Raw genomic sequence first — 23,314 nt, forward strand, 5'->3', positions numbered from 1 at the left:
ACACTATGATAAAATTTAATAATATTTTTTAAAAATTAATAATACTTTTATACATATACAAGTAAAGTTTACCAACTTCGTAGTGATCAAACTTTATGCCCCAATGGGCATAGCCTAACAGTTGGGACCATATATGTGTTAGTCTCAAAAAGTCATAGATTTAGTTGTTATATAGTCAGTGAATAGTCTCGTGTTCGAAGTCTGTCGCTGAATTTCGTGATTTAATCTCTTGCAAAAATCTTGGGGCTGAGCTGCGGGGTTCTCGAGTGAGAGATTTCATCTTTTGGTCCTAAATTTTATATATTATAAAAATATAATAATATTATTATAATACTCGTATATTAATATATTTTATTTTATTAATAGGACACAATAAAATGCGAGAATCACGATAGTACCGTAAAATAAGTATCCAAATATTATTTCCCAACTACAAATATCATTTCCGTTAGTGAATTAGGACTTTTAACTAAAGTCGGAGTCAGGGAGATGTCTCGCGTTGGCGTTGGCCTGAGCCTAGTACAGTCGCAGATAGTTGCCAATATAAAGACAAAGAATACGATCACTGCTCGGCAGAGCCACCGCCGAGATCGCCGCCTCGCAGCAACCATGGCCACTGCGTCGTCCGCTTATCAGAAGCTCCTGAGCGTCGGAACCAAGATCGTCGCCGTCGGCCGTAACTACGCCGCCCACGCCAAAGAACTCGGTAACGCTGTCCCCAAGGTCCGACTTCCTCCTCCAATTCTCTCTCTTCGTTGATCTAGGTCTTCACCGAGGCCACTAATTGCAATTGCACAACCATATGGCCAAGTGACGGAGATTCTTACGTGGTGTATTGGCGTAGGAACCGGTGTTGTTTATGAAGCCGACATCCTCGTATTTGGAAAATGGAGGGACGATAGAGATTCCGCCCCCTCTGGAGTCGCTGGATCATGAGGTGGAGCTTGCGGTGGTGATCAGCCAGAAGGCTCGGGACGTTCCTGAGGCTACTGCTATGGACTATGTTGGAGGTCTGTGTTTATAATTGACTGAATTTCTCATTCATTATTAAAAGTTGCTTCCTGAATTTATTCTGTGGCGCAGTAGCCTTGTATTTGTGTATGCACAATTAGCTGCTGTTTCTTAGTTGATCCCTCTTAGACTGCAAAAGTTGCGGTGCTTATAAGTGAAACATATGCATGGAAGTAATGGTAAAGTGAATTTCCAATGTTGATGTGTTTGCAACTAGGAGTTATTAGGGTAAACGGAAAACAGACGAAAAGAAAATGAAATGATGAATATGCTTCCTGTGGATGATCAACCAATAAATGATCTTTTGACCAATACCGTTCTTGGATTTTTTTAGCACAATTCCAAAGAGAAAAAAGAAGAAGAAGAAGAAATAAAGAAAGAATGAAAACCAAATAAATGTAGCTTAAAATCCTAGTTTTGAACACTGCTTGGGGGGATGCCATGATTTGAACTTGCCTGCAAACTCCCCTAAGCTAGGATCAACTCTTTGAGTGAAATGCATGTCACACCCTAGGGTTGGGCTAGGGTTTAGAAAGGGAATTGAGAAGATTATGAAAGTGAGAGAGCAGAATTGGGAGGGAGAACTCAGTCAGATGGAAGGAAGGGAAACAGCAAGAAGAGGGAGAATGTTAGAGAGAAAGGTAACAGAAAGTGAGAGAGATAACAGAAAAGATTCAATTCATTTCTCAACATGCCTTCCCATCCTCTAGCCGTGGCTTATTTATGGCCTCACAGCCCATGCACCCATGTGCAGTACAATCGGTAAGTATAACTGCCTATAGCTAAGGACAAATATCTATAACAGAAAGGAAAAGAAAATTACAATTACTGCCCTTGGAATGTGACAATGCATTGGTTGTTGGTTCCATTTGAATGGAGGTAGAATGCTTGGTTGAGGGTCTTGTACGACGTAGACTGCCTAGAATTGGAAGTGGGAGCTGAATGGATAAGAGACAGGTGTGAGCAGCTAAATGTGATAGAAGGACAAGATGGTCGCTTCTTCAAAGGAGCTGCTTCACAGAGCAACAGATATTTAGATCTTCCAAAAAGTGGAGGACCTGTATCTGGAAAAGTTTAGATGGTTTCTTCGATTAACACAACAGAATGAAGAGGGATTTATATTCTTTCAAACCCTAAGAACAAGAAGAACCAAAATCACCCTACTCTGATGGACAAGTTGGTTTTGTTTTTAGAGAATTCGGTTCAACACATGCTTTAAGAAAGGAGACGATCTTCAAAGTAGAAGTTGAGAATTAGTTATCCTTGCATTTTCAGCAAAGATTCTAATGTTGACTGGTGCAGCATGCTCAGCATCAGGGCCTATTCCCACATTGATAGTCTACTAGAGAGGTCTTGGGTAATATTACTTGGTCCTATGAACTCGGGAGTCGCCTTCAGCCTGGACTTTGGAGCAAGGATCCATGGTGTTATATTGGTATCAAAGCTACCCCAGGACTAGTACCAAGTGGGTGTAGGTTAGAAAAGTGTTTGAGATTGACTTGGGTCAAATTGAGATGTGGAATTTCTGGCTTGACAATGCTAAGAATTAAAGGATATGAGTTTGTTAAGCCAATCCCACATCAGCAGTTTACTGGGGTTTGGTTTTGGGTAGATTTCTTGGTCATGTAAACTCAAGAGTCACCTTCAACTAGCACTTTTAGGTGAGGATCCAGGATGTTACACTCAGAATTTCATAAATAGAACAACACTAGCTGGGGATAGAGATTTTGCGTTTGTGCAAAGGTTTTGTCTTATCATTTCCAACCCTTGCTCACTTCATCTTCTTCTATGAGTTTTCTGAAGCTGCCATTTTACTTTTCCTGGGGATTTTTCTGGCTGATGGCTCTCATTCTCATTTTTGTAATTGGAGGAGAAACAATAACAACAAGAAGAAGAATCCTAACCCTTAATCCCATTAGGAAGGATTAGTTACATGGATTCTAACTTTCCAACTATTTCTATCCACGGACGTATTTTAAGTAAGATTGTTATACCCCATGTTATGTTTAGGATTGTTTGTCAGATTTTCTTTGGTCTTTCTCTACCTCTTTTCTATCTAGAATCATGATATAAGGTTTGACGATATTTTGGTCTGGCACTCCTTTTTGTGCGTTTGGGATCAATTGTGAATAGGCGAGAACACTAGAAATTCTTGAGGGGATTACTTAACCCACAGGAGGAGAAGGGCAAATATTTTGCAGTGACTATAATAGCTTTGGTAAATGGAGTTATTTTTCAAAATTTTCAGAAATTATAGTTAACTGATATGGTATCTCATAATACCTAAATCTGCAGGTTATGCACTTGCACTGGATATGACTGCAAGGGAAATTCAGGCTTCCGCAAAGGTGACAATTTTTCTTCCTTTGGCTTTCCTACAAAAGTTCATCAGATAGGAATCTTTTTCCTAAAGTGTTGTCAATTTGAGTATAGCCAACACTTACATTGTGTTCATTTTTTGTTTTAATTGACTGTCTTTTGCCTTGTATGAATACACCAACTTCAAATATATCCAAAAATCTAGTATAGACTTCATTTCTGTTTTAAACCTGGTTTTCCATAAAGGATCTTTTGTTTATTTATTTATTTTTTAATTTTCTAGAAACAACTATAGTAGTCTTTTCTTGTTTCTGTCGTTTTTGATTAATCATTCTTTTCTGTTTTGATAATGGGTTTCCTTTTTCTTGTTATATGCCAGTCTGCAGGTCTTCCTTGGACTGTAGCTAAAGGGCAGGACACTTTCACACCAATTAGCTCTGTTGTAAGGATCAAGTTATAATATTGTGTAGTCTTATCTCTTTGCTTATACTGCTCCAGTTTCATTTTGAAGATTGATTGCCGAGACACTGAATTAGACTTGTTGGTGCATATAGTGCACATTCAAATGGGTATCTACTTTTCAGAAGTTCAGGCAGAATGGGGGTGGTTGAGGCTGGTGGGAATTAAATGGTTGGCCACATTTTTATTTTATAAATATGGTTTATCTTACTTCAAATTAATAGTTATGGTGTTATGTTTATGGGCTGGATGAAGGGGAATGAGGGCAACTTTGAAGCAAGATGAAACATTTGGTTGGCATTTCTTCTCTTCAGTTTTATATATGTTATAATCAAGCTAGCCTTTATTTTTTCTATTTCACATCTAGGTGGAAACAATAGGTCTTTAGCCAATTAGTTTAAGTCAAGGTGTGAAACATTAGTAAAGTGGATGTATCAGGAAATAATGAACATGAATAAACTGTCATAGTCATCTTGTTTCACAGTTATTCTTTGCTTCTATTTAGTGTGGTGACAGTTTTTATTTAGTCTTCCAACTTGATAGCTGGGAATTCTTTCTGCAGCTACCCAGATCAATTGTGCCAGACCCACATGACTTAGAATTGTGGTTAAAGGTATAATTTGTCAATTTTCTTTTCTTTTCTTTTTCTTTCTATTAGTGTTCCTTGCATTTTCCTAAGCAGGTATTTCACTTCAATTACTGAGTACATATTTTTCCTCTCAGGTAGATGGAGAAATTCGACAGAAAGGTTCAACCCAGGATATGATTTTTAAGATCCCTTATTTGATTAGCCACATAAGCTCTATCATGACACTTCTGGAAGGAGATGTTATTCTAACAGGTATTATTTCACTTCTTGCCTAGTAAATTTAGATGTTCCACAGTATTTTTCCTAGGCACACTTTTTAAGTCATAAAACTTGGCACATTCTTAAAATTTGCAAAAGCAATGAATCTACGATTTCTGGGAATTCAAGGGCAGGACCTAAAGACAGAAAATTAGGCATAAATCTATCCAATTTTAAATGTGTGGTTGTTGGACTGAATGCAAGAAGCACACCTGGGTAGAGTTCAAGTAATTGCTTTGCTTACCCATCCTCCTCCTTTGTGGGCGTGATAGAAAGACACAAGCCACCTACTAACTGATGTTTTTGTTATTGTAGCTGCATGAGGAATCTGGGGCCATAATAGTTCTTTAGGAGTGCTATTCTTTCTCATTTCTCCCCCCTCCCCTTGCCTGAAGGAGCCTGCTATACTATCCCTTTTTTGACCTTTTAAGGGAAGGATAAATTTGTGAAGAGGGTACCAAGGTTTATTGCCCATCTACAAAAGAAAAGGATAAAAAGTACACCTATATCCTGTACATAGTCATCTCCAAAAAGGCTCTAAAAACCAAGAGTCTGTCATTTATTTGTGCGTTTCATTATCTATAACCTAGTCATGGTTTTGAAGCATCTTTTGTACATCTAATTCAGAGAATTCCTTTCAATCAAAATTTCCTATATTTACATTTTATGGACAATTTTGGAAAAACTTTAATCCTTTCAATTATTTTTTATTGATTATGCTGAGGTTCAGCTGAAATTTTTAAAATGACTCCAATATGGTCGATATTAGTTTGAAATTCGAAGGCTATCTTTTCTTGGGATCTGATTTTCATTTCTCAATAAACAAAATCTCAAAATTTATCTATTTTGAGATTAGAAGGCTATATTTCATAATAAATATTTATGAAATATTTATCTCTTATATGATATTTTAATCTCTTATATTTTATGAAATATTTTTCTAACATGTAACATAACAAAGCATAGAAATAGAATAGATTATTAAAAGAAGCAGTGGAATGGATGTAAAATTCGGTTCATCTTCGTTGCACTTCCCTCCAATAACACTTTTGCTTGTTCTGCTTTTGGAATTGGCTTTTTGACTTGGCTTGGAGATCAACGCTACGCTTTCTTTTTTCCCAGTTTCTCCTTCTCCTTCTAAGTATTGCATTTGTCCACGTACATGGCCTTGGCCATTGAATCTAATAAGAAAGTGGGTAGAAATTTCTTGGGTTTCTTTTCTAGAGTCTCCACTCTTGCAAATTGCAACTAGTTGGATTCCAGTTAATTTCTGCAGGGAATTTGGAAACGTATCTTCACTACTTCATTTGCATGCATGCATGCATTAAATTTGAGGGATTAAAGAAGAGCAACCACAATCAGTCGAATTATTATGGGTTGAAAAGTGATGCATTGATCATATCTAAAGCACCTTCATCAAATCACTGTATGAATTATGGGTTGAATAGGACAGGCTTATGTCTATCTCTATTTGGGTTGGAACAGGATTATTTATGTTTCTGTTTTTGATTAGGAGACTGTTTCCTTTCTTATTACTCTTAGGAGAATTTATTTTCAGTTGAATTAAGAGTCTTTGTTTCAATTAGTTACTACTTGAAGCATCTTTTGTACATCTAATTCAGAGAATTCCTTTCAATCAAAATTTCCTATATTTACATTTTATGGACAATTTTGGAAAAACTTTAATCCGTTCAATTATTTTTTATTGATTATGCTGAGGTTCAGGTGAAATTTTTAAAATGACTCCAATATGGTCCATATAAGTTTGAAATTATAAGGCTATCTTTTCTTGGGATCTGATTTTGCATTTCTCAATAAACAAAATCTCAAAATTTATTTGGTTTATTTTTTTTAAATCTGAATTTCGATGTATTTAAACTTGGCCAATTAACACTAACAAAATTTTGCAAGTATATTCTGAAACTTAAAAATCCTGAAACTAAAGGAAAAATTGAGTTTTGGCCTGTGGATATTCCATTGAGCTTGTTTCTTCTTCTTCTTCCTCCCTCTCACTTTATTTTTTTATTGTATTGTTGATATCTATTGAAATTTGTTTTTTTTTTTTTAATCTGAACAAGCAAATATTTAGTACTGCAAATCCAGGAGGGATCTGTTCCAGTTATACTTCTCTTCCCTGGCAGGCAAATCTATTGTCACAATTTTTTTTTTTTTTCTGTTCTTTATCTATCCAATAATAATTTTGCCGAGGCATACCATTTAGAATCATGCTAGATGTACATCCATTTTGTACATCTTGGGCTACATAAGGGGGTATTATGACCAAAATACCCTACGCCTCACATGCGCCTCATGAGGAGTTTTTTTGTCATAATACTCCCTTATGTAGCCTAAGATGTACAAAATGAGTGTACCAATAGCATTTTCCTACCATTTAACTTTTTCTCGTCTTCTAGATTAGAAGCTTCTCCGAACAACTACTGGTTGAACAAATCCTGTTGCTTTAATTAATAAGATGGGATATATTCCAATTCTGCTGCTTCTGTCCATTTATTTTTCTTTTGTGAGAAGGTCTAAAAATTGGAGCAAGAATTCCATTTGAGTTCCTGTAACTGTGGAAACCTAGTTATAAATAGGCATTTTTTAGTTATACCCATGGCAACATGGAAGAAGCAAAGAAGCATCAGAATGGGCATGCATCTGAATGCAGCCATTTAGCAATTTATTTTGGTGCAAAAACAAGACATCTGAGAGTTGAGGCCTAAAGTTGATAGTTGTCCAGCCATGAGCCTATCTCAAAAAATAAATGGTTGTTTGTCCTCTGTTAACTCATATTACGTTGTAATCTGTTTGTGCAGGCACGCCTCAAGGCGTTGGCCCTGTCAAAGCAGGCCAGAAGATAACTGCTGGCATAACAGACCTACTGGACGTTCACTTTGATGTTGGGATCCGCGAAAGATCCCACAGAAATTGAGCTGAAGCTAGGCACTAAATGCCGTATTAATGAAATCACGTTTTCTGGTATGTGGCCGGTGGCCACCCTCCCTACAGAGTCAACATGGTGATTTTGACAGATTGTTGTCTGAACCTTGTTCGATTAAGTTAAACTGAGGTACCCATTTAAGGCAACGTCAGATGAACATGTTGGGTTGATTGTCAATTGTACCTTAGGTTACCGATGGAGTTAAAAGATTTTCCCACAAACTGTGGATTAAATGTCACCATTGCATGGTAAAATAAGAATTTATAGTCCTGCAACGGGCTCGTGTAATAATAAATAAGATCAGGCTCAGAAGCCATTTATTAACTTGTGATGTCACTGGGAAACACGCAGTTTACGTAAGAAGAAACAGAAGAGCCATGCACAGAGATGCAGATGCAGTAGCACGCAAGAAAAAAGGGTCCTAAGAAACCGAACATGAAGAAGATGAAAACTGGTTGAAGAAGTGAAGAATGTGATTGTTGATCTTATCAGGCTTTTCTTCATGGAGAAAATGGCCTACTCCTTCCATGACCACTACTTCCTGCAGGAATGGGACATCTTTTTTGAAGCCTCCCTTGTGTATATAATCCTTGACACCAGGGGCATTGTAGGTCAGATCGAGGTCTCCTACTATAAATTTAACCGGCACCTTCACCTGCGCCCTGCTCCATGGTGCCGTGAGTTCCCAGTTTCTGCAACAGGGGTCAACATATTAATTGCATCGGCTTTAAATGTTAGAGATGGAGGTAGATAACTTGGAAAACAAGACCCCACCAAACAAGAATGGAAACAGAGAGTTGTTAGGTACTTATTGGCACTTGTTAGAAATGGTTCTAGCACAGAAATCAGGAGGAGGACATAGATGTTTAGTGTGGTCTCTCGGGTGTAAATCTTACATTCGTAATCCCACAATAATGAGAAAAATCCACTATTACCTTCTCATTGACATAGTTTTCGCGTGGATGAAACTGAAAATCCTCCTCCTCCGGATAACTAATCACTCATTCTGAGATGAGATGACATTGATTGTCGAGTTATGGCACAATTCATGAAACACACAACCTTGGTGTGATAGTGGTGGGTCTCTATTTATTGGCAACAAATCTCTTTGGGTATCCATCCTATTCCCACCTAGAGTAGCTTCCCGATGCATACATAGATTTAATTTTGCTAAAAATCCTGGTCTCACCCAAGATTGAAATTCCAAGAGTTCCCTATCAAAAGCCAAGAAAATGCATGAAACAAAATGTACGAATGGTGCCTTGAGATTTCAGAAGAATTCCCCAAACTTGAGCAATTAATTAATCCATCAACCCAACCCATATGTATAGGTATGTACTTACAGGTCGAGAGCTCGGTAATAGTTCAAACCACCGGTGAAGCCAGAGTCGTGATATTTGGCGGTATAGTAATCAAGATCCTCTTCGGAGAGCCAAGAGGGAAGAGAACAGGAGCATCTGGTTTATCTCCAAAGCCAATGCCCTTTGGTAGAAGAAGGGGAGCTGGATTTCGGTACGTGAGGAAGTTTCTCAGAACTCTTCTGGTTCCCATGTCGTCAAATTCAGCTTCTATTTCTCCAGGTTTCTGCAACCACCAACCACCAGCTTCTAATTAAGGGTGATGATATATATATATATATATATAATAAATATAATATGATCTGCCTGTAATTTATTTATTTATGAATTTCTACACAAACATACCACTCATTAATATCTATTTTCTTAATTAAAAGAGACTTATTATGAATTTTACAAAACTACAAAATTCTTGTCAACATAAATTATACAAAATAATGTGACCTATAGATCAGGACAGAAGCTCAAATGTTTCTCTCTCTCTCTCTCTCTCTCTCTCTCTTTTATATTTTTATTTTTTATGTTAGACCCGAGCTGTGAAAAATAAAAGTAAGCCATGGTCCTTTGGGATACCAATAGTGAAATAATAAGAGCTTTGTAGGATTCATTGATTAGTTGATTTATTAATAGAAGTAGCTATTTCAAAAATAAGTTCTCTCCTTTGAGTGCGTTTGACATTCTTTATAATAAATTTTACGTATTATTTTTGAAATTTATTTAAATTACACTGATCACTTTTGTATTTCTCAAAGTCACATATACCTCCATTGAACACATTCTATTGCCATTAATTAAAGAGAATTAATTTTATAAAAAAATTCAAACTACCCTTCCCTCTCTATTCTAATTTTTTTTTTTTTTTCTAAAAAAAAAATCTTAGCTAAACAAACCCACTAGCATTGGGTTTCACCGAACTCAGCGATGGGTTTGCCTGTTGGATTGGAACCCACCACCATAGCAGTGGGTGCGACTGGCAAACCCACTACAATTGTGGATTCCAATGCCAAAACCCACTACAATAACAGGTTCCTCCATTCGTAGGAACCCCCCATTATGAGGTTTCGCATATGCATGGGTTAGTTTGTTAAAAAAAAAGAAAAGGAAAGGAGATAAAGAGGAGAGGAGAAAGAAAGAGACAGTAGTAACATTGGTTCCACAGTGGCTATAGTTATCGATCTGTTGTCATTAACAAGAGCTGGTCTATTATGTTGCATAACACCCCCGTGGGGCCCACACCTTCCCTCTCAATTTGCTCACATTGACAAATTGTATGTTACCCGACGCAGGTAAGAGAATTTTTTAAAAAATAAGAGATAGAGGAGAGAAAATGTGAGAGAAAGGGAAGAGAGGTAATATAAATATAAAGAATAAAATAGTCAATTTTTAGAATCTATTGTGATTAAGAAAACTTGTGTTACGAAATTATTACGTTATTCATGTCGGATAACATAAAATTTGTCTGATGCAGGCAAAATCAAGGGGGGCGTGGGCAAATTTGACGCAGATAATAGAACGGAGCTGAATTGTGTTATTTGGATGCAGTTTAAATAAACTTTAGAGGCAGTGTTGGAAATTTATCTTTTTTATTGGTTTAGTATTAAAAGAAATATATTTATTAACATAAATGCAACTAATAAAAATTATTTAGATAAAAAATACATTTAATGTAGCTTATCACAGATCCTAGTGACTGACGCGTGATAAAAAAATTCTTTAAACAAATTATAAGACCTAAAATATTAAAACAAGTGAGAGGAAGAATATATGTAAAAATAACCTAATTAAAAAGGGTTTAATGCAATTTTTTACTCCCTAAACTAATAAAAAAAATGATTTTAAGGATATCAATTAAATTGTACTCACTATTCATCCATCAATAAAAATAATTTTATATACTTTTAGTCCATGACTTAATCGACGTTAACTGAGACGTTAATTTTACCTCGTCACGCTACCATGTTACTGAAACGTCACTATCACGTCACTCATAATATCTACGTCTGTCGTCCATATTTTTATAAATAAAAAAAAAAGTCTACACACACCTAGACATGGCTGCCGGTGGCCATGGCTCCCTTCTTCCCCCTTCTCCCTCTTTCCTCGTTTTGGACTGTTCTTACCTCTACACCCGTAGTCAATTCAACCATTGACGTTTGTCTCGGACACAACAGTAGTGTGATCGCCATCGTCGTTCGCCTCTACGACCTTTGTCATCCTCGTCGTCGCCTTGCCATTTGACTGTCCACATCGTTTCTTGTTCTCAAATTTGCAACTCGCGATTTCATCCACCAACCGCCGCTGCTTCTTGTCTCCGTCGGCAACCATCGTCAGCGATGGTGGTCACACTGCTATTGCGTCCGAGGCGAACGGCAATGGCTGAATTGATGACGGATGTAAAGGCAAGAACGGTCTAGAACGAGGAGAGAGGGAGAATGGGAAAGAAGGGCTCCCCATGGTAGTCGGCAGTCATGGCTGGGTGTGTGTAGATATTGTTATTTTTTTTTAAATAAAAATATGGACAGTAAATGTAGATATTAATTATGAGTAACGTGGTAGTGACGTGACAACGTGATAATGTAAAGTTAACGTCTCAGTTAACGTCAATTAAGTCAAGAACTAAAAGTGAATAAAATTATTTTGTTCAGAAATAAATAGTAAGCACAATTTAATTAATATCCTTAAAATTATTTTTTTAATTAGTCCAAAAACTTAAAAATACATTAAGCCAATTAAAAAGTAAAAACCCATCTATTGCTGGGTAGAATTAATCCGATTATTTTATTTGTATATATATAAAGGTTTATAAAGATAGGAAAAATGTTGGGAAGCAGCGGTTCCTAAAGTATTTTAAATTTACAATAACACCCCCACATTAATTAATTATCCTGAAATATTAATTAAAATAGATAGATGGCTAAAGTACAACATTGAAATGGCACAAATGACACGGACGAGACGTCTGTTTATTGCAGTTTAAAATCTGTAATTTTTAACTTTTAATTTTAAAAAAATTGAGATATAGTATTTATTTTAACTTATAGAATTCTAACTTAGTTTTTACTAGCTTTTAGAAGGGGGTAAAAGTTGACTTTTTCAAATCTGGGGTACTCCAGCTTTTATAATTTCTGCTTAAATAATTATATTTTTGTGATAATTTTGTCCTTATTTTTAATAAATAATTATCCTATTGTCTACGCAATCATAAGTTTTTCTTCTCCACCACCATCTCTATTTTCAGATCTCTTCATCTCTCTTACCATCTTCATCTCTCTCTATACTCTAATTAATTTTTTTATAACACTTAAAACTTATACATATACACTAATTAATTTTTAAATTATCATTTTATAACTACTAAGGGTATTATGGATAATAATATAAAAATAAGTTATTTTACAGCTTATGATATCAAACACCAGAACTACTTAACTACATTTTTTAAGAAGTTACAACAAACAGATCCACAATTTATTCTAAGTTTTATAAACTATAATCTAAAAGGTTAGAAACTATAATTTTTTTAATTAATCTGTAATAAACGGGTCAAAATCTCACATGGATGCATCGTGCATCATGCATGCCAGAGATTATTATGAGTTTAATTAGAGAGACGAGGAATTAATTTTAAATTTTTAAGAACCTGAAATCTGCAAATATAGTAGTCGTCGCCATAGGCGGCGCACAAGGCGTCGAGCGGCTTCCACTTGGCGCTCCTCTGAGTGAAAACCACGCTCATGTTCACCACAGCCTTCACTTTGTCCGGCCGGTACAGGCTCAGAGCCCAAGCCATAATGGCCCCCCAGTCGTGCCCCACCACGAACACCTTCCCCTGCTCCGGCGCCACCGCCTCCAGCAGCGCCACCAGGTCCCCCACCACGTGGAGGCTGGTGTATGCGGCGGCGCCGGCGGGGGCCCCGGTGGTACTGTCGCCGTAGCCGCGGAGGTCCGGGGCGACGGCTCGGTATCCGTGGGAGGCCACGTAGGTCATCTGGTGGCGCCACGTGTACCAGAGCTCCGGGAAACCATGGATGAATAGGATCACGGGGCCTTGCCCTATTTCCGCCACGTGCATGTTTATGCCGTTCACGCCCACTGTCTTGTGCTCTATTATTGCCTCCATGAATTGTCTCTCCCCTCTGGAACTGGAACCCTGTTGATTTTGGAAATGGCGTCGTTGATTCAAGGTTGAAGACGAGACGGGGTTGGCCGCTTTCAGGTTCTGCAGTAAGTAGCCAGCCAGGGATTAAGAAGGCGGCTTTTTGTTTTGGGAAGGAATCTGAATTCTGGAAAGATGCTGGAACAAAGAGTGGTTATTATTGTTTAATATATAGGACCCTTCATCTTTACAGCAAAGTATCTTGCAGGGATATTGTTGGGTCGGATGTCATTGTCAGTTTAATCGTATATATATATAAGAACAGTAATTTTAGCCATTCTAATTTATAAGTTTTAACTTATGTGAATGGATTGTTGTTTTCCATCTTACGCCCGCAGTTAATTCTTTTTACATATTTTGGGATTTAGAGTTTAAGATACTATTCTAATTAATTAATTAATTAAATGTTAGACCCACAGACCTTTTAAAATCTTATAGAATAATTACAAGCTAAGCATATTTTAATATTTAATTAAGGAGAAGTTAATATAATTTTGTAAGATGCAATAAGTAAAACAACCGAGGTGGGAAGCTGGAAGTTGAAACTTGAAAGTATTAATGAATGATTAAAGCACTAAAGCCTGGGGGTTGGGGATTGGGGAAGCAACAACCATAAAGTATTACTTCTTAAAGCACTCAATCGGAGCACAGATTGATATTCTCAAGTATAGCCTTCAAAGCATCAAACTTTAATCTATAAAGTATTACTTCTTTTTTAAAGTAAGATTTCTTATCTTATTAATCTTTGCTTGGATCATGCCGGCCCAATCTCAGCTCTCAGTCCACGTCTCAATCATAGCTAAATCACGACCCAATCTCAATTCACAGTCCAATTTTGACCCAATCTTAGTTCTACAGCAGTTTGTAGCAAACATTATCTATATAATAAGGGAGAACAGTTTTTAAATTGTCTTAAATGTATAGACATTTTAATGATTGAGATTATTTTTAGATAAATTGATGACTGAGATTAAAAATTTTCCCGCCCAACAGCAATCATTAAAAATCTCACTCTCTCTCCCTCTGTCTTTCTCTCTCTCCCTTCCACCCACTCATCCCCGTCTCCAGGCCCCCCTCTCTCTTTCTCTCTCTCTCTCTCCCACCCACCCATCCTTCTTTCATACACATAGGCAGACTTCCTCTATCTATCTCTATATAAATACAGTACAGAAAGCAATGGAGCCTGAAGCATGTAGCGAGCTGGATGCGACGGTCAGAGGCACGACCAATGGTGATCAGATGCGGCGAACAGCGATGGCGGTTTGTGCGCGTAGGCAGAGGCGCGGGAGGTGCCCCACGGCGGCGAACGGCTAGCGACGACGGTGGGGTGTTGGCCGCGGAGGCCAAGCCAGCGGGCGGTGGCCGTGTGTTGCAAGAAGAAAAAGTGGGAGGAAGAAGATGAAGGGAGAAGGAGAAAAAAATAAAAGGAAAGAAAAGAAATGCTGTGCTTAAAATACTTAATAGAACGAACTTAGTTGATTATAATTTCGAGTTAATGTGCTGAAAATTCTGTTGGAAGCTTCAGAATTTGGTCAATGTCTCATTGAAAAGAGAGAATGAAAGATCCTGAAATGAAAAGTTGGTTTGTGGTTTATGTATGTATATGTTTTAAATTTGGGTTTGGGTCTAATTGAATGGTTGATCCATGGAGGCTTCAGTATTCATTCATCCTTTGGGTTTAGGTTGCATTTTGTTGTAGGGAAATGAGCCCGCTGCATGTCAATGCATTCTGAAGTCATTCCTCTCAAAGATGGAATTGAAATTTTTTTGGGTTTTTGATTTTTAACAGCAATGTTGGTATTGCAGCAAGCAAGCACACGTGATCACTCAATATGATAGTTAAAATTTATATAATTGATTATAATGGAAGAATTGAAGAGTTAAAATTTTTTATTTTAAAGACATAATTAAGTTATTAAGAGTAATTATATGTATTTTTATTTCTTTGCTCATTCATTATTTTTATATTTTAAATAAGTCTTCACTAAAGTATAAAAATGCATAAATTCATTTTATATAGAATTTGGGTGGTAGTAAATATTATATTGGATAAATGTATTATATATAAATTTTTTAGAATTTTATTTTCAAAATAAAGATAAATGATGTCTTTTCTTAGAATTATATTTTTATTAAATTCAAAATAAAGATAAATATAGTTATAATGACTTATTTATATATATATATATATATATATACTAGCGTATACTCTTGCCTAAAGACACGGTGTAAATAATATTAACGGTGGGGGAGGCGGCCATCAACAGCGGGCAAGGGGGGAGGGGCGTTGGTGGCTGCCCATGACGGTCATTGGGTTCGAGGAACGTTGATGGGTGAGGGGGGGTTGGTGGTGGCCATCAGCGGCTGACGGGCGGGGGGAGGGGGCGTTGGTGACCGCCCATGGCGGACGTTGGGTTCGGGGAATCTCGAAAGTCATGTAGGACGATTGTAAACAACTAAAAACAGTCTTATTTTTTTATTTATGTAAAACGATTTCTTATTTTAAAATGTCACTATATTCTATGAAATTTTCTGTAATTATCTATCCTCATATACTTTAAAAACTTCAAGCCCAAAATCAAGCAAATCATTTGCCTAGAATATATTAGTGATAAAGCACAGAAAATGAGTATGGCACTGATTAAATTTATCATATAGGACGATTGTAAATAACTAAAAATAGTCTTTTCATATAATAAAGATAAAATTAAATAAAAAACCCTTATAATTTATCTAGGACGATTTCTCTATTTTTTGATTTCTTATTTCAAAATTATTAAAATTATTATTATAATTATCATCTATATAATAAAGCAGGAGAATATTTAAAAATATGTAAAGTAGCGCAGAGACACATTTTAATGGTTGAGATGAATTTTAAATATATATTAATGGTTGAGATTGGCTGAGATGAATGATGTTCCCACCCATTCACTCCCTCACTCACTACCCCTCTCTCTCCCTTTGTCTTTCTCTCTCTCACAGATCCACCCACCCACCCCTCACTATCTCTCTTTATCCCCCTCTCTTTCTCTCTCTCACAAACTCATCCGCCCATGCCATTGGCAGGTGCAACAATGGTGAAGGGAAGAGAGGGTCGACTGTGGGTGAAGGGTCGATGGGTACGACAACCACTCACTCCCTCAATTATTGCCTTTCTCTCTCCCTCTTTCTTTCTCTTTCTCATAGACCTACTTACCCACCCCATCGGTAGGTGCGACAGCGGTGGAGGAATGGAGGGTTGACAACGGGTGGGGGGCGGGCAAGTGCGATGGCAGTAAGAGGGGTAGGAAGGACGACGGCAAGTGGGGGGCCTACGGGTGCAACGACCACTCACTCACTGCTTCTCTTTCCCATTCTATTGCACCATTTCTCCCTACTCCCTCACTCATTGCCCCTCTCTCTCTCTCACACACACATACCCACTCACCCACGCCATCAGTAGGTGCGATAGCGTAAGGGGGGAAAAAAGGGTCGACGACGGGTGAGAGGGCATGCGGATGGGGGTGAGGCGTTGTGAAGGTTAATAGGGGTGCGATGGCTGTCCGAGATGACTTGCACGCCCCCAACCGGTCGCTGTTGGGGGCTCCAAAAGTCCCCGACGATCGACGATGGCTGACATGTATTGTTTAATATTTAATTTTTAATTTAATTTATTCGGTAGAGCACTTACTGATGTGTTTTATTATATAGATTTAGTAATTTTTTTTTATTATAAAACATTAATAAGTATATAATAATTTTAATTTCTATTTTTTGTTCAATGTTTATAATTTTTTTTATAATATTAATAAATATTATTATATTTTAATTTTAATATTATTTACACCGTGCCTTTAGGCACGGGTATATACTAGTTACTCTATATGCTACGCTTGCTCCAAATATCATCCCATCAATGAGAATCTCATTCTTATTAATAATAGATCTCCTCCATATTTAGTGAAGGTTCCGTTGGTACCATGTCACTGTTAGGGAGCTCTTTTGATGTCGGATATCCAGTTTCATCACCCTACATCGCCTAATACATGTATGCATGGGATCTCTCATCTTCTTATATAAACCAGTTCTATCAAAGAGTCAATGTATGCTCTTTTCTACCCTAACAATACTCTGCCACTTTATTCTTTTACTTATTTGATCGTCGAAATGTTTATAGGTGCCATCTATTTCCCGACGAATCGATTGTCGGAGCCCATTCTTTGTTGCTGCAAGCTCACGTCTGACCATCGATTTGAGTAGGAAAGAACAATGTTAAATTGAAATCTCTCTGTAAATAATAAGATAAATATATATATATATATATTTCTCTTTTGTAGAAATTTTATTGTCGCCTTACTCTATTCTCATGTATTATTAATGTAGTTAGTTAGTAATGACTCAATAAATAAGTTTTATTTATTTAAAATTAAAATAAATTTTAAAAATTATGATTTTAATATATAAACAAAAAATATATATTTTAAACATTTATTCAATAGATATAAATAAACTGACTTATTATCATCTCTAGTGACAATATGAATATCTTACACTAAATATTTCTCTGTCTTGGTTCAAAAGCAACCAGAGATGACATGATTGCGTGGTTTGCTCTAGAAAGACACTCATGGAAAGTGTTCCTTTTAATTATAAATTACAATTCTTCCTTTTAACTCTTCCCAACGGGTATCAACAGCCATTAGACCATAATTGTTAAGGTCACTTGCTACCAACACTATGGTAGTTATTTAATGACGCATTATGTAGTGTGTGAAAAAAATATATCAAAATAAATTTTTGAAAGAATAAATTTTAATGGTCGAAACTTAACTTTTAAGAAGACGTAAAAATAAGACTATTTTGTTAAAAAAACTCAAATATGTTACTGAAATTTGATTGAGAAAAACTTGATTACAATATCTAACTTCTAGGTATATTTATAGTGTTTGGCTAATTCAAATTCATCTAATATTTGTAACTAAAATTCAACTAGAATCCTAATAAAAATAAATTCTAAGTAAAAGTCAACAAGAATCATAATAAAAATAAAACCTAATTAAATATGAAGTATAATTCTAAATCAAATAGAATAATGGGGTAAAATCATAAATCAAATAGAATTCTAAAACTTAAGTATTAAAATATTGTTCTGGCGTGGTTGAGTTGGCTTTAGACCGAGTCTTAATCAATGACCATATCATTCACCTTCACTTAAGAAGAATTCATCCTCGAATTATGATTCAGGTATGACAACTCAATATCTGACAAATATAAAGAAAGATTAGCAACATTGAATGTTTTGCAAATACCCATATGATTAGGCAAATCCACAACATAAGTATTATTATTGATTTTCTTTGTAATCTTATAAGGACTATAATTTTTTAGCTTGAGCTTGTTTTACTTTCTTGCTAGAATCCGTTCATTCTTTAAGAATATCATGACTTTATTTCCAACCTCAAATACCTTGTGTTTCCTATACTTGTTAGTTGTCGCCTTGTACTTTTTATTTGTGCAACTTTTACTTGGCATCTTCTTGAACCGCTTGAACTTTTCTACTAAGGAAACATGAGCAAAGACATTCCTTCCCCTCTTAACCCTATCTTCGTTGGCATAGGTCCAACCATCACCATATTTGTTGTCATTTGCCTCCATTTTATTATTATTTTTATATTGACGATGCTGAACATTCCATCTTGAACGCTTCTCTAATCTGGTAGACCTTATCACATGTTTTTTTTCTCCCATAAACTTGATTTTGACTCCTCAATAGCTTTTAAATTCATTCGTAGATTTTTCTTGTCTGGAGAAATATTCTTTTGCAACTGTTTCTAATAGAAGTTGTCACAAATCGATTTCTAAATAAGTAATGACCGACACCAATCCTTAGGCCCAACAGCCCCACCGTGGATTAGTAAGCCTTTTTCTCTAGCTCGATATGCTAAAAGCATTAATACTATTGATAAAATAAAGAACATGGAGTAAAATACTATTTCACCTTCTATAATAACATTTCAATATTCCATATACAGTAACTGTACAAAAATAAGAATATCAATCACACTACTGTCATAAATACGTATACAGTCCCATATCTCTGGCCCTTGGCACAATTATGTGCCACAAAAATAAAAGGCAAATGATCAAACTCAACAGTATGTGTATGTCTTTACAGAGCATCCTATATCACATCAGGAGTCAAAAGGGAGTCTGATATCATACCAGAAGATCTGCTGGACCAATATTCAAAAATGAGAATTCCCTAAAAATATTTTAATAAAAGGGGTGAGTCTTGTGAACTCGCGAGTATAAGGTATGTCATGCCCACTAGGAGAGTATGCAATAAAAATGCTAAGATGAGTATCTTGGATACAATAATATATAATAGTAAGACGAACAACGAGTAAATGTAGTATAAGTTACTTAATTTGAGATTCAAAAGAAAAACATAGTGTAGGAAAAATAGGTGCCTAAAAACAACCCCCATAAGTTGTTCCCGAACCACCTAAGTCCCTTATACTTTTATATGAGATACATGCACTGATTTTAAGGACACACTAGTAGAAACTGGTCTAACGCCTATACACACATGCACTCAAGTATATATACTGGCACATACGTCATCATCACTATAATATCATAATGGCCCATATGATAGTAGTGCTGAAACATACTATCCGTATCTCTCATGGCCTCAGCATGCCAAGCCTCACAGTACCATGATCTTTTCCTACTGTGAGTCACTAGGGAATCTACTAGATAGTCCTCTAATAATAATGCAAGTGATACCTTATTTAAAGCACAAGTCATAATCATTTATCATTTCATGTGGTGCCTAAAATACACCATATCATTCAATATTTCACATTCTTAAGACAAGAAATCAGTTAAGGTATCTTTCAACTTATGTCTCTCCCAGTAGGATGAAAATATTTCATGCAAGTTAGAAACATTTAAAAATATTTTTCTATGATCCGCATATAAAAATCATGTACAAGTTATGCATATAAAAATCAGTACAAGTTTATAATCTTTATGTATGAAATAGTATATACGTGCATTATATAAGGTAAACATAACATATTATGTCTACTCGCTTGGAAAACGATGATTCAAGTCTGAGTCTGGGGAGTAGATCAAACAAAATTCTGGGAATCCAAGCCGACAATAAATAGAATGGGATGGTCACATTTGGGAAATAAAAATAACGACGTAATAAAATTATGGAAGATCCTAACTATTGCCTAACACCCTAAATCAGTTATTTTATACCTTGGCCCGTGCAATATTCGAATTTGGCGTCATGAAATTCGTCGAGCTTAGCCATCGACTACGTCATCATGCCTCACCTTGCATGTTACGCGTAAGTGTATAGTGGAACTACACACCCACTTATAGGCTATAATAAATTAGTATATATATATGTATTTCTGTATTCACCCATAAACTAGTTTTCTTTTAATATAGATAATATATTTTTATTTAAATTTCTCATTTTTTTTTCAAAAAAATATATATATTTATATTTATAACTCAATTGATAAATTTTTAAAACAGAATAATTAATTAATTAATAATTTAATAAATGACTTAAAAGAAATAAATTGCAATATTCTAGCCTCAGAATAAAATGAATCCATCAGAAATCAAGATTCGGGATAAACCCACGTTATCATCATAGGCTAGCCTAGAATGCACTCGGGGGTCAGTCTTGCTCGGCCTTGAGTCATTTAATAGAGCTTTGTCCTTAGGATTCTGACAACAAAATGACTTGCCAATCACATCGCCAATTCCAGGAGACCTAAAGAGAACCCAAATTAGATTGACGTCGATATCCTGAGTAGGGCCAATCTAACCAAGTTATCTTAGGTCCACGGACAAGCAACAAGAAGGGAGAACAAGCCGAGTGGGCCAGCCCAAGGGCTGCCACAACTGGGTCAAGCCATGCCCATCACATTGGGCCATCCTATAACCCAATCGGGCCCTGCCATCATAGTCTAAAACCTAACCTGACATGCCCAATCCCAAAAGCCTTCATTTTCTTTTTCATTATATTTTATTTATTTTTATTTTCTTTTATTTTCTTCTTTTTCTTTTCTTTTCTTTTCTTTCTTCCCAACAATCTGTTGCCGCCGGCGACCACCACCGACCGGCGAAAAACGACTGACTAGCATACCGATTCGAAGCCTTCGCCACGAACAACAACATATCTCAAAATGAGACCCATTGGACGGTTGGATCTTAACAGATATAAAAATTAATTTTTGGCTAAATAGGGACGCATTCTGGCCATCGTCGTTGGCTAATTACCGGCCATTTTTTTGACGATCGGAGGCTACCACAAGGTGCGCAGCCAGGGGCGGAGCCAGCATAGGCCCAGTGCAGGCCATGGCCCTCACTGGGCTTTTGCCCTCCATTAATTTGGCCCACACTGGGCCTTGGCCCTCCATTAACCTTGGCCCTCCATTAATTTGGCCCTCACTGGGCCTTGGCCCTCCATTAATGATGAGAAAATTTTGATCGGCTTTGTGGTTTATACTAATTTTTAATATATTTATATTATTTATTATTTTTTTCTTTAAATAAATTTTGCCCTCACTGAAAATATCTTTTGGCTCCGCCTCTGTGCGCAGCACCAAGGGGACCAACATACCAAAAAATGAGAAAGATCGAACGGCTAGATTTTCATAGATCTAGGGTCGAACTCTCGGCCATAATAACAAAGCTCACTGCTAGTCACCGCCGGCCAACATGGCCAGCGATTTCCTACGATCGGAGACCGTCATTCAACACCCTCAAGACATCCGACCAACATATCCCAAAACCAAAGAAATCCAACGGTCGAATCTTTGTAGATCTGACCTTAAACAACTGGCCAAAAACCTACATCGCGCTTCAATACACACACACACACCCCCTTGAAACAGCAAGAAAAACCGTCAAGATTAAGCCAAAACGCTTACCACTTTGTAGATCAGGGGCACTTAAACAGTAGAAATGAAGTCGGATCAAAGATCGAACGGCCGGATCGCGAGGAATCGACAAGAATCTGAGAGGAAATAAGAGAGATAATAAGAATGAGAGAGAAAAGGAGAGATGATTTGGGGGGGGGGGGGCTGCGCGCCTCCTTTTTCCTTTTATATTTTCATTTTTTTATTATGTATTATTTATTATTATTATTATTTTATTTTGTTTTTTGGATCTTTACAAAGGCTTATTCTATGACTTCTAGTAGTCTCTCCATCACTTAAAATATTGATGTTTGAATCCTCATTTGATCTAAGCACTTGATAAGCTATAGCAACAGTTGCTACAACATTCTTAGTTTCAAAATCTAATTTCAGATTAATACCGAAAGCAGTCGTACTACCCGAGTTAACTAGCTTGTGAGATCCAACACCCCTATCCACAAAGAGACCCCTGTGACCATCTTGCTTTTGTAATCGCACAGGTGAATATGTTCCTATTGCTTTTGACTCAACCATGCCAAAGCTTTAATAAATTGTAGAAGGACCTGCTACCATGGCCTCCATCTCATTTATAGTTGCACGTCGATCAGAAGAAACATCACCATCCTTGGATAGGGAAGCAATGCTTGAGCTCTCGGGACTAGAAAATACCCTAATATGAGTCAATAATCTTGGAGTTTTTGTCATGTTAGCAGCATAAATTAGACATGAGTTTGCAAACTTTGAGGTTGCTGGGACAACATAATGTTCAAGATCAAGCTCCAAACTCATCAAATAACCATTATTTAGTTTATACTTATCGTTTCTCGAATAGTTGTGTTGATGTGTATTCTTCCTAACCTATTTACCACTAAGGTTGGCTATCATACGATCAAGATCATCCTCATTGTCACTATCATCCATCATTGGTCTTCTAGGATTAATGAGGACATGATTAATGACTGGTTTTCCAGATTTACATAGCCGGCTTGATTTATGCCATTAGTTCGGTTCCGATTATCCTTAACTCGTTGTAAAATGTCCAATTGGTTGCGGATTCGCTCCAATTGCTGTTTCATTGTACAAGTTATTTCCCATTGTTCTGTGATTACTCTCCAAACCACGGGCAGCCCTCGATCACCGTCACGAGGTTGGTTGCTACCTTTACCTTCAAGATTGGCCATCTGATTAGTTGATTAATCGCTTTGATACCACTTAACGCAACGTGTAGCGCATGTGTGAAAAAATACACCAAAATAAACCCTTGAAAGAACAAACTTCAATAGTTGAAAC

At 36.6% G+C, this 23,314-nt stretch overlaps 1 protein-coding gene and 1 pseudogene across 1 annotated transcript; one reads left to right on the top strand and one right to left on the bottom strand.

The window, feature by feature from the left end:
- The first annotated feature begins 454 nt into the window (after window positions 1–454).
- LOC127800532 (probable acylpyruvase FAHD1, mitochondrial) lies at window positions 455–7,901 on the top strand. Its single transcript, XM_052335191.1, has 7 exons — window positions 455–723; window positions 845–1,010; window positions 3,307–3,359; window positions 3,710–3,772; window positions 4,352–4,402; window positions 4,513–4,630; window positions 7,453–7,901. The coding sequence occupies exons 1-7, from the start codon at window positions 490–492 to the stop codon at window positions 7,566–7,568; spliced, it is 801 nt and encodes a 266-aa protein (XP_052191151.1). The 5' UTR covers window positions 455–489; the 3' UTR covers window positions 7,569–7,901.
- Window positions 7,902–7,998: 97 nt separating this feature from the next.
- Window positions 7,999–13,343, bottom strand: LOC127800531 (uncharacterized; annotated as a pseudogene).
- Between the last annotated feature and the right edge of the window lie 9,971 nt (window positions 13,344–23,314).

This window comes from Diospyros lotus, chromosome 4, assembly GCF_014633365.1.
Source record: "Diospyros lotus cultivar Yz01 chromosome 4, ASM1463336v1, whole genome shotgun sequence".
NCBI classification, from domain to species: domain Eukaryota; kingdom Viridiplantae; phylum Streptophyta; class Magnoliopsida; order Ericales; family Ebenaceae; genus Diospyros; species Diospyros lotus.

Excerpts from the sequence above, each read along its gene's own strand:
- LOC127800532 (XM_052335191.1), top strand. The coding sequence starts at position 490 with ATGTCTCGCGTTGGCGTTGGCCTGAGCCTAGTACAGTCGCAGATAGTT. Across the intron at positions 724-844 it reads TCGGTAACGCTGTCCCCAAG|GAACCGGTGTTGTTTATGAA; the intron begins GTCCGACTTCCT and ends GTATTGGCGTAG. Across the intron at positions 4,631-7,452 it reads AGGAGATGTTATTCTAACAG|GCACGCCTCAAGGCGTTGGC; the intron begins GTATTATTTCAC and ends CTGTTTGTGCAG.